At 40.1% G+C, this 12020-nt stretch overlaps 1 protein-coding gene across 3 annotated transcripts in view; it reads right to left on the reverse strand.

The window, feature by feature from the left end:
- focad (focadhesin) overlaps positions 1-12020 on the reverse strand; it is a 43337-nt gene that overhangs the window by 11012 nt on the left and 20305 nt on the right. For all 3 annotated transcript variants that reach the window (XM_062065127.1, XM_062065128.1, XM_062065129.1), the window contains 20 exons: positions 9267-9368; positions 8965-9178; positions 8682-8891; positions 8496-8583; positions 7472-7665; positions 7146-7406; positions 5122-5226; positions 4944-5045; positions 4735-4862; positions 4536-4662; positions 3381-3515; positions 3205-3255; positions 3043-3126; positions 2841-2967; positions 2540-2728; positions 2341-2462; positions 2185-2277; positions 1980-2068; positions 1774-1815; positions 1582-1690 (listed from right to left, as the gene is read on the reverse strand). In XM_062065127.1, coding sequence (XP_061921111.1) covers positions 1582-1690; positions 1774-1815; positions 1980-2068; positions 2185-2277; positions 2341-2462; positions 2540-2728; positions 2841-2967; positions 3043-3126; positions 3205-3255; positions 3381-3515; positions 4536-4662; positions 4735-4862; positions 4944-5045; positions 5122-5226; positions 7146-7406; positions 7472-7665; positions 8496-8583; positions 8682-8891; positions 8965-9178; positions 9267-9368 — 2572 coding nt within the window. The remainder of the gene's footprint in view (positions 1-1581; positions 1691-1773; positions 1816-1979; positions 2069-2184; positions 2278-2340; positions 2463-2539; positions 2729-2840; positions 2968-3042; positions 3127-3204; positions 3256-3380; positions 3516-4535; positions 4663-4734; positions 4863-4943; positions 5046-5121; positions 5227-7145; positions 7407-7471; positions 7666-8495; positions 8584-8681; positions 8892-8964; positions 9179-9266; positions 9369-12020) is intronic.

Below are 12020 nucleotides of genomic sequence, written 5' to 3' on the forward strand. Positions count from 1 at the left end.
TTGGAAGAAATAATCAGAAAGAAATATAGGATTTGTCTTAAAATTGTAACTACAAGTGACCGTAACTTTCTTTAAACTGTTCTGAAGTTAGTGCAATGATTTTGCTATTTTAATTTATATAAATGCTTTATCTAACTACACAACAGGCATGAAGTTAGTGCAATGATTTTGCTATTTTAATTTATATAAATGCTTTATCTAACTACACAACAGGCGTGATATTACTTACAGATCTCATATATATATATATATATATATATATATATATATATATATATATATATATATATATATATATATATATATATATATATATATATATATATATATATATATATATATATATATATATATATATATATATATACGTATGCCAATTTTTTTAAGCCCAACGTGGCCCAGAGTCGAAAAGCTTTGACACTCCTGGTTTAACCCTATCGGCCAGCGTAAAAACTAAATCAGGGTTTCCTCTTAGTATTATTGGCTGTGGCAGTCCTGTGATGACAAAACAAAGGCAGCCACACTTTAAATTAAAGTAATATAATGTATTGTAGCGATCAGAGAAAGTCCCACGAAGTGTGACGCTCTTTTTATCTTTTATTACCAATCTTATGCTAACACCTGGCCCAATTTCAACATGTATTCCCTCCCGTGCACACACATCTGTCTCCGTGCTTTACTCTAAGACACACAACAACAATTCCTCATTCTCCACCAATCCCCTTTCAGGCATGGTGTGTTCACGATCAAAGGAACAATGAATAACACACAAACATATTCATTAACACCAGCAAGTCGTTACAAAATTATTGGATACATGAAGACTATTATTTGCGCACTATTGACTAGCAGTGCACTGAAAATTTGGCTGCCGAAAAAATGACCGATCACCAAAACAGCTCTGTCAAAACCGGGTGTTGTGATGACACAAGCAACATACACAGGATTTGTCTGGAGCAGAGGCAGCATGTCAGCAACGTCTGTGGACGTACTTGAATATATCTGAGATATACCCGCGGACAGCAATCTACAAAATGTGCAATGGCCAGATAGTGGCAGCTTTTAAGGAAAGAAAAACTTGCAGCAGTGTCACGCAAGTGTGACTTCAGTGAGTGTTTTGAGACAGTGGAGACTGGCTGCTGCTCACACTGTTCGTCAGGGACATGGAGCCACAAAATAGTCTCTATACATGAGTACAGTCTCAAATAACACCAGGAAAATATACTCGATTGGTTGCTCGTCGTTTTTAATTTGAAAAAAAGTCACTAAAAGGATTGGAAAAATCTCTAGGAACTTGAAAAGTTCTGAACAATGTACGATAAATAATACAAAATACAAAAAATAATTTAAAAAAATACATCAAAACAATATAAGAAAAATATATGTTAACACTAAATAACACCAATTGTTTTTTAAATGTATGTATACTTTTTTTGTAGCGTTTTTAAAAACAAATATATTCGTTATAGATTAAGTTAATTATATGATGATGTCATGTTGACCAGGCTCCACCACCACAGGTATATTGGCAATCTGGGGGAAACCCTGTACATGTTTGAAAAAAGACAAAGACAATCTTACCCCAAGGCCGGTGTCATTATCAGCAGGCAGGTTGCTCTCATATTTTGCCACGACAGCAGCCAGAGAGCTCAGAGCCAGCACAGAGTTTCCCTGAACAACAGGACTGTCCCTGAACGCCACATTGAACATACAAAGATTATTTATAGGCATTAAGAGCAGCAATCAGAATCAATTACAAGACAATCCACTCACTTTGTTGCACTTTTTATGGCATCTGCTAACTGATCCCTGGCCCTGAGATGAAAATATCAGTAAAGCAGTGAGAGAGCTTTGTAAGTAATTCTTAATCATACTTTTAAATTGGTCACGCTTTTTTTTCTTTAAAAAAAAAAAAAAAAATGTGTGTGTGTGTGTGGTGTGTGTGTGTGTGTGTGTGTGCGTGCGTGTGAATTACTGACCACAACCAGGCACAATGTTGCTTGTACTGAAGGTCTTCTGGGTTCTCTTTGCCTTGTTTACTCAACATTTCCAATTCGGCATGTCGACCCTGAGTACAATTTAAGCAGAGTAGGTGATGCTGGGTCACTATAGCAACTACAGAGATGCTATCCTCTTAATTTCTCGGTCCCGACTCCTCCCTCCCTCCATCATTCACCCACACACCTCAAGGACTGCATGGAACGTGCGATTCATGAAGCCACGCCATGCCTGAGGCAGCAGCAGCGCACGGTGCCATTCGGATGGCTGAATGTTCACCTACAGACGATAGAAACAACCTTCAAGCTTGTAATTCCGAAAAAGCAAAAAGAGTGCTCGTACCTCGTGCATAAGAGCAGCCAGGGTCTGCTGATAGCTACGACTGCGGCTTAGGAGGAAGCGATGAATGGGTCGGCCTTCGCGGTCAGTTTGCTGGGGCAGCTCATGGCAAAGCAACAGACCAGCTGCGGCATACAATAAGATCAGTGCATTATTACATGAAAACATTTTATACTCGCATGTAAAAGTTCAACTGAAACACCTGCGAGTCCGTGTTTGAGTCCGGGTTGCTTGTTCTTCTCATAGTACTTGAGCATGAAGGACGGGATCACTGCCACAGTTTTACCCTGATCTGAACGAAAGTTGCCCCCTTTCAGGGCAGAAAAATACACCCCCCTCGGCATCTGGCTCATCTCCTTCTTCACCAGTGATGTCAGGAAGACCTGGAAAGCTGTGGGGGAAAGACAAGGTGAGTGATGGGAACTTTTGAAATAGTATACAGCGCTCTAATACATCAATCATTTGAAAGGATGAACACAGTCACGCATTTTTTAATCATCTACCTGGTAGAACAGGTGAAGACGTGAGAGTCAGCAGCTTCACGTAAGATGAGCCCGGCACAGAGAGGTCCTTTTCCTCTTCATCTTCCTCCTCCATTGCCTCTTCCTCGTGCTTTACAGCAGGTCTGGCCTACATCGTGAACCCCAACAGTTAGAACACTATCTCCCTGCTTGAGAGCAAGACGGTGTGAAAATGACCACTGACTGCCTCAGGAAGATGATTTATTGTATGAACCACTTCAGGAAAGTCTGCTAAAGCCCGGAAACCACAGCTGGCCACCTCTGGATCCTGGTGACAAGCGTTAAACATATCGTTATAGAAGTTCTTGTATTGGATGCAATTACTTAATGTGTTCTAATCACAAACCTCGCTCAGGGCGTAATTCCACAAAAAGCTGACCACCTCCTCCATTAATTTCTATGAAAATAGAAGAGGAACATTGTTTAAATTATCAATCACATTTGTCCAGGGTTTTTTCATGTTGATTATAACAACATAAGGAATACATTAAATGTACATGGTATTTTTTTTCATGCAAGCACCTCATACTCCTCAGACTTGACGGTGAGTTGAGGAACTAGAGCTAGGAGCTGAGCGACACCCTTGACCATCAGTGGACGGGAGTCACACCTGAGCTCTGGACCAAGACTTCTCCATGTTGACACCAAGTCCACTACCTGCAAAAACAACCATCTCCCTTGAAACTTTACCTTTAAAGGCACATTCTGGAACAACTACAAGAGGCGACCAGGCTGGTCTGCCACTATTTTCACAAAACCAATGAGTGAAGGTGGCTCAAGAAGTGTATGCACACTCGGGGTGTGCAGATCGAGCCAAATATCCATGTTATCGATACTTCTGTAATATCAGTATAAAATTGGGTTGAGATCACGCCCGCAACTACCATTGGGGACACCAAGGTCATGTCCTCTGTATTTTTTAAGTGACAAAAAGAAGATGATATGACTGACTGAAAATACATTTTGTGTAGGACATCATGTGCGCTGTACATCACCATGCGGTAGATCATCCTCTCTCAATATAAAATCTTTGGTCATGCACAGCCCACTAAAAGTCTAGACAAAGTAACGCAATGAAGTCCACTTTTACTGTAAACATCATCTGCACTGAAATACGCTGTCAACTAAACATTAACATTAAATTTTACTGACGTCACTAATGTTGGTTTTACCTGAATGAAATTTATGTTAAATCCATGTCGGATTTGGAATTATGTAAAGTTTTTAAACGTATGTTTTAATGCTCTCAAAATTGTTTAATAAACTAAACTCCAGCATAGTAATTAAAAAGTGAATTGTTCATTGTGTTCCTCAAGGTAGTATTTAATATATTGGACCACCAATTTTTGACCTCGTTATTTGTCAAATCCTGGTTACGGCCCTGGTTGACATCGATATTTTTCAGTTCTCTTTCATGTTTGTTTCCCCAAATTCCTCTGTTCATTATTGTGCTGTTTAAATATACTGTAGGGTTAACATGATCGAAAAATTAAAAGGCAATAATAACAAAATGATTTAAAGATCTTGAAGAACACCCAAGTAAAAACTATTGGTATATGCATCTGCAATGCTGGTCCTGTATTTATTTGGTATTTGATCAAATGCAACATTTGTTTTATCACCCACCTCTACAGCACACATTCTACAATCTGGTTACAAATCTGTTTAATAACCAACCTCTGCACAGCACAGCTCCTGGAGTCCTTGCAGAGCGAGAGCTGCAGGGGTCGCCTGGTCAGGTCTGGTGCATTGATTTAGAGTGAAAACAATGGAGGCCAACATGTCACTTGCGTGCTGGTAAGGCCTGGTGAGCACACACAAACAGAGTAATTAAAAGTATGACACGTTGTCTCGGCTAGACCATTTGTGATCAGACCTTTCTCTGCAGATGTCCCGAAGGCAGGCCGCCCTGGCCAGCACCTGTTCCCACTGGGTGTCCCTCCCCATCACCACCCTATTGTCCTGCTGAGTCAACAGACGCTGCAGCGCAGGGTAAACTCGGTCCTTGTGCAAAGAAACAAGCTGATTTAAAAAAACGCAGACAAAGGATAAATCATCATAATTATTGTCACTTTTGTTTGAAACCTGTTTCTTCCAGAGAGCGGTAATGAGTCGCATGGCCACAGCTTTCAGCTTGGGGTTGCTTGCAAGCAGGCTTAACGTCTGCAGCACCATGGGGACGCATAGCTGCAACAATTAACTTGCCTGAATACACGTGAGCGTACAGTGGCATGTATAGCAGAGACCAAAGAAGGCCGAGTACCTTGTGACTACCGAGGTTTGGCAGGCAGTTGAGAACAGCATGAGTCAGACCTGGATTCCTTTCTTTGCCCAGCTTGAAGTGCAGGACAGGAAGGAGTGGGGGAACCTGCAGACACACATGTCGAAACTGTCATGTTCTGGCAGCTCTGCTGCCGCCTGTCTTCTTTTTGTTGGAGTGCCTGGTTTCTGGGTCACGGGGCCAAGCCACCTGCGTGCACACTTGATACTCATTTCCTCCTGACTACTTAAGCTCTCTGGTCCCTTTGCTCGGTGCTGGTAGATTCCTGATGGTTCACCCTTCCAGTCATGTACATTTCCTGTGCTTTGGCTCCACTCACGCTTCTCGTTTCCTGTGGATCAGTCCTGGCTTTGCCGTGTAGTGTTAACTGTTAGCTCTCCACACATTTTGTGTGGGATTTCTGTTTCTCCACACCTTGAGTTTGCATCCTTAGCTATTTTATCCTCACTCATTTTTGAGTGCACTTTTTTGTTATGATTCTTATCTTTTTTGCTCTGCTTTGGGGTTCTACTCCGGCTAAGCCGATCGTGAGAGAAGCAAACATAGGAAACTTACACACACAAAAGTGACACTTCATGGAACTGTGCTTCATTGTTGGTTATGTCTGAATGTTGGCCTGCCAGGCTGCTCAAATATTCAATCCATAGTGAGCTGTCACACCTCTGCCTTTCCAAGCAGATGGAGCAATGAATGTAGGATGATGTTGTTAGAATAATATTTCTGGTCTGCAGCAATTGCTTCATTTGCTTGGTCTACATTGCGCAAACTACAGGATGTCATGTCGGTAAGTCAAGGGCTTGGCTAAGGAAGAAAAAATCCTAATAGGCTTTTTCTTCTTCTACTACAAAAAATGTCGTGTTCAAGTAGCCGGGGGTGGGGGTGGGGGTGGGGGTGGGGGGGTGCACTCTTAATGAGCAGCCTTGACAGCAGGTGTTATTTCACTATTCCACATCATTGTCTGGAGCTTGTGATTCATATAGATGTCCCACTGGCACAGAAGGGAGTCTGTCATCAGCAGAAAGTAGGCAGGTTTCGCTTGAAAATTAAATCAGATGAAAAACGCATAAAATATACTTCAAACAGGGTATAGAGTTGTTGTTTTTTTAAAGGCAGAGTTTGTTGACTGAATCACTTTGATCCAGTAACCCAGGTGAGAGACGTGTTTAGGTTTAAAAAAAATAAATAAAGGACTAGTTTTGCCCCTCGTTTTGCTCTCTATTTGTGTTACGTTTTGAGACCTTCAGTGAATGTCAAATACAGCAAATAATGGACACACCCATAAAAAGCCCTTAACAAGGCCTATTTCAGCTACTCTGATACTGTAATATGCCTCTCACACTTATTAACACATACATTGCAAAATTTATAGGTACACACCACTGATGACCGATAATGAAAAATTTGAGCATGATTATGAAGACACCTCAAGCATCAACAACCAATCTGCAAGAGATACAGGTAAAAATGAAACGGCTCAGCCATTTGCTACATTCAAACCTCACACCAACATTGTGATGGTCTATTTTATCAAAAAATAAAACATGACTTTGACTTTATATGCTGGTTTTAGCCAGTTCCTTTTATTGTTTTTGTTGCAAACCAACAACCTTCTTCTTCCTATTTGTCTAACATGCAGTATACATATATCTGGTGATGTTTTATTGCCACTTTCTTAAGCAATAATCAGTACAAACATGTATTGTATAGTGCATTGTTATGCACTACATGCTGTTTTTATAATTTATAAATCATCCCGAGAGGGACAAGCGGTGGGAAATGGATGGATGGATACTGACTTACGGTGAATGACATGCCAAAAAACAAAAAGAGACAAAGTTCAAGAATGTGTTGGTTTTTTCTAAGAAAAAAAATGTTTTCTAAATAATTATTCCAAAAAGGAATCCTTAAATATGCTGGGGAGCGAGTTTCAAACCACAAATAGCTAGGGATCTACTGTTACGTTAGCAGTGCAGAAACTGAGTCTTGGCTCGTTCTTAAGCACTAACCTGGTGGGGGTCTGCGGCCGCGATGGCCTGAACGGCATTCAAAGCGAGCTGGCAGACGTCCTCCCGGCCAGTAATGACGAGGTGGACGACGATGAGTGTGAGAGAGCTCGGCAGGTGCTGGCTGTTGGACAGAGCCGTGGTGAGCGACAGCAGCCAGTCGACAGCTGCAGAAGGATGGTCCACCACTTGACGCAGTATAGACACGGCCACTCTCACCTCACTCAACCAGGAAGTCAGAAGAAGGGCTTCTGGTAGAAAAGACTGAGAACCAGGAGGACATAAGACTTCTCTCAATATTACTACTTGTTCCACTTGAATAGTATCACCTGTTGCACTCTATCAGTCTGTCTGCTGATGTTGCACAGGACTCTGTGAGCCAGGTTCTTGTTGAGGGTGTGCATGTGGCGTTCTGCAAGTGGCTCTGTGAGCTCTGAACAGCACAGAAGTTGCAGCACGGGAAGAACCAGGACCGGACACAACCAGGGGGACAGCTCACTGTGCTCAGGCACTAACTTCAACACTTAAAGGTGAAAACAGGGAAACATACATAACAAATAGGTTGTGAAGTACAGGCATGTTACATATGACTAACAGTTGTGGTAATGTTTTTGATTTATTTCAAATATGCATAAAGTTACAATATGGTACATTGCGTAGTTCTAATTTTTTTACAGAATGCCCGAAAAGGAGTAGCACGGAACACAGTTTATTTAATCCTTCCTGTTTTCATTTCATAGCAATTACTTACACATTTGTTTGTTCACTCCCTTTGCTCAATTTGTAACATATTTACACAAACATATTTATCCTCTTTTGTTGTACATTCTTGGGTAGTAGGTTATTGTTTGCTTTGTGCATAATGTTAGCTGTTTGAAAATGCACCAAATCACTGAATTTCAATATTTTTGATTAAAAAAATAAAGGGCTTGATGAAAAAGTTTTTTACAACCAACAATAAGTATTTTTTGTAAGACAATTAGTGAATTAGGCGTACTTTTGTATTTATTTCCCCATATTTCAACACAATAATTCAGATATGGTAACATTATAATTTCATGATGGTGATTTCGTACAAGCAATTGATCGCAATAATGTGTAATTATGTTAATGGGAGGGAAAGATCTGACCATTCCTTGGTTACCAAGAGGTACATAGTTACACAATGTGTGCCAGGAGCAATTACATCTAATTATATACAAGCTCCTTGTGAACCTTTTATTTTTTAATTAAAAATAATTGTAATTTGCGTAATAAAAAAAACAAAACTACTTTTCTTTCAAACAGGAATAAACGATGGGGAAGTCAGAATTAGAACATGAAAAGCACATTTAATATTTGACATATATTTACCTAGACTGAGCAAGCAACTCTGCTGTGTAGCTGGAGCCTCAGACAGGAGCAATGCCACGCCCATTAACAGCTCATCCAAAGGCAGCTCCTACAAACAACCAAATTATCAATATTAGTGGGAATGCATGAAATATATACTTTGTAAAGTGTGATATTATGATCTAGACAAAAGTCATGCTGGTTGACCTTTTGGCACGCTGGGAGAAGCTGCGTCATCAAGCTGACTAGAGGTCTGCAATCTCCGTTTAACACGAGGCAGCGCTGACAGGCACAAAGCAGCTGGAGAAGGATTCCCACTCTCTCACTCCTCCAGGGTTCTACACACTGTAGAGACAGACTAGGAAGCAAAGCATGGATGAATCCATGCAGCTCCAGCACCGACTCCACACAATCAACCTGCCAATACAGAACAAATTATGTATTTTTTATTTCAATAAGGGGAAATAGTGGCAAATAGTGGCATTATTACCGGCATGCGTGGCACCAGCTGGCAGAGGCACTGAAGCAAACTGTCAGATACCGGGGAGCGATTGTCCATAGGGATGGGTGCACACTCTGGATCTGTATGGAGCAGCACCCTCAGGAGGCCTTGTCGGAGGAGGGTGTGCTCGGGTCGCCTCTGAGGTTGGCAGTAGAGGTAGCACAGAAAGGGGACCAGCATCGTGACGTAAGCACTTTCATTTCTGCTTAAGTAGATTGAATGAGAATAAACTATTACAGCCATGACTGCCTATCAAAACAGACTTTGGACGGTGGATTCAAGGTGCTTGCCTGACAACAGCCTGCTGTACCAAGTCATTAATCTCAGAAAGAAGGGCCGGCCAGCAGTCCAACCGGTTTTCCAGGGCTGTTATATATGGATGAGGACTACTCCTATTTAGGACAAAAGACCACATTCACAGCATGTACCCATTTGGAGTTGCAATGTACTGGTAGACCTTGAGACACAGAAGATGGATGAAACATGTCTTTTATGTGGAGAGGCTCAAGTTTATATAGCATTGACAGGCACTACTCACACACATCCTGACATATAGTAGTATTTACTAGAAACGTAAGGATATTAGGCTTGATGTTGTTCTCTAACAAGAAGCTAAACAGTGTGCAATCCATGAATGGGTCAATAAATGTCCTGCTTTTACCAATTAGAATTGGTATTTAAATAGACCTCCTAATCATGCTGTTCATATTTCAACATTATAAGTCTAAGACGACACCTAAGAATGAATCAATAGCACCTCACATTTGTGAAGCTTCAAACAGGATGTCTTCAAAAGGGAAATGTTCACTGAGCTTAGGGTGTCACAAAGTCATCAGCAAGTTGCAACAGGGATACACAGTCTGGAAGAGTGAATATAATTTTCAACTGTTGCAATTTAACCTGTTTGTAAAGATAACATACTTACTCTGGGGATCTAAGTATTGTTCTGCACCTGGAACTGCTGACATGGGTCTAAATTTTGACCCATCTAATTCAGTAGGCTGTCAAAGTGTCCTAACTTGTCGGATTATCTCCTCAGTCATCTACTTTTCAGGTGAGAGGCATGATTTATGATCTACAATAAACTTACAGGAAACAGCACACCACTCGATGATGTAAACATAGTGGCACATGGTAGTGATCACGGCGCCGCTATGAATAGTTTGTCTGTGTTAGCGCTTATAATAACAATATGACCAATACTTTGTTAATATTCGAGTCACAAACTGTAAATGGAGCATTGTTGGCGCTTTTTGAATGGTTATTTATTGGATTTTATGGCCGGAATAGTGGAGCTCCCATTGGCTCCGCTGTGAGCTGACTTTTATTTACGTTTATTTAATATTTAGAATGTATTCAAAACAATCCATCGTCATGTCTTTCATAATGATTGTGAATGATAGGCCAAATTCCCAAAAAAGTGCAGTTCCCCTTTAACTCTTTTAGGTGTTGCTCACATTTGATTTCTTTTATTTAGACACACCGAGTTGGTTCTTTTTGAAACACTCCTAGCAAAAATGTGTTTTAATAAATACAAATAATATCAAGATAATACTTAAATGGGAAAACACTAAACGTTAAAAATATATCAAACAAACTTTTAACGAAGTGATCACTGTAAACTCGTGCATTCTTTGACTCTGCTCCTTTGGACTGGAGTGTGTGCTACTTTTTTAGTCGTCGTTTTATAAAACCTTGCACTCTTCCGCCTTTCTTGGTTTAACTCTCGAGGAACTCTGAAGAAATGTTTATCCTTTTTGCGATGTGAATGATTCATACAGCTGAAAACAACACAAGCATTGAGCACTTTTCTTCGAGAAAGCCTAAATGCCACCCAGTCCCCAGTGAGAACAGACACTGGCTTGACCACCACGCATATTTAATGAGCAGGACTTGACATAATTTAAAACCAAGAAATTTGCACTTAAATAACCCATTTCTTTATTGAACCATTTATTTTTTCCTTTTTATTTTGTTTTATTTATTTTAAGGAATTAGGAATCCTCTTTTGTTGGTGACTGGGTGTCGACTATCACAGGCTTTTGTCCTGTAGTTTTTTTTTGCTTTACATGAAACATGTGACCATTTGTTAATGTACCGGTATGTATTTTCTTCTATTTTTGATTTTTTGTATATTGGGCTGCAGCTTTCGATTACCATTATTTTAGGAATAGAGTAATCTGTCGATTAGTTGCTTGTTCGATTAATCGAATCATTGGATAGAACACACTTTATAGCCTCAATGCGTGTTCTGCTCGCCAAAACGTTCATTCATTTTCGGTAATAAATGCATCAACAATAAAATTGCACTTTTAACATGTGTGCATTAAAATAAATAAATAACTGTTCGCTGGCAAAAACACCACCACTAATGTGCGCTCTATTGCAGCAGCCGTGCAGAAACTATGTCAGCGTATTTAAAGTTCTGGGCACTTTATATAGTCCAGATTTGATCAATTTTATTTATGCAATCTCATGAAACAATTAATCAAAGCAACAGAATATAAATAAAAAACTGTTTTTAATCAAACTAATATATTTTATCAATTATCTTTGCAGCCCTGCAACATGTGTACGATTTATCTCAATAAAAATACACATACAAAAAAGAAAAATCACCTTTTCACCATTCAGCTTCTTGTTAGAGAACAGCAAGGTGTGCAAAGAGTAGTGGAACATTCAATAATTGGACATATGCATTCACAAGTTTAAAGACGGTCAAATTAAGTTCACCTGTAAAGGCTATAGTGTGTTGCAGGGTCATCTGGAAATTTCACCCGAAAGCACAATACCCACATTTTTTGTGAATAGTGTATATTTATCAAAGTAAGATGATCCAACTTTAAAAAACACTATCAGACACCAGGGAAGGGAACATGTGGTCCACGTTATTATATCTTAAACGCTCTTGTTTAAAGAGACTGGAAATAATTAACTGCCACATCTTTTAGCGACTTCCCATCCCTTGGCAAGCATTGCCCTTGACTCTGTAAGCAAGTGAACAAAGCTGAGGTCAAATCCAAAGTCAGGTATTGATGGAGTGT

Source organism: Entelurus aequoreus, linkage group LG12 (assembly GCF_033978785.1).
Source record: "Entelurus aequoreus isolate RoL-2023_Sb linkage group LG12, RoL_Eaeq_v1.1, whole genome shotgun sequence".
Taxonomy (NCBI): domain Eukaryota; kingdom Metazoa; phylum Chordata; class Actinopteri; order Syngnathiformes; family Syngnathidae; genus Entelurus; species Entelurus aequoreus.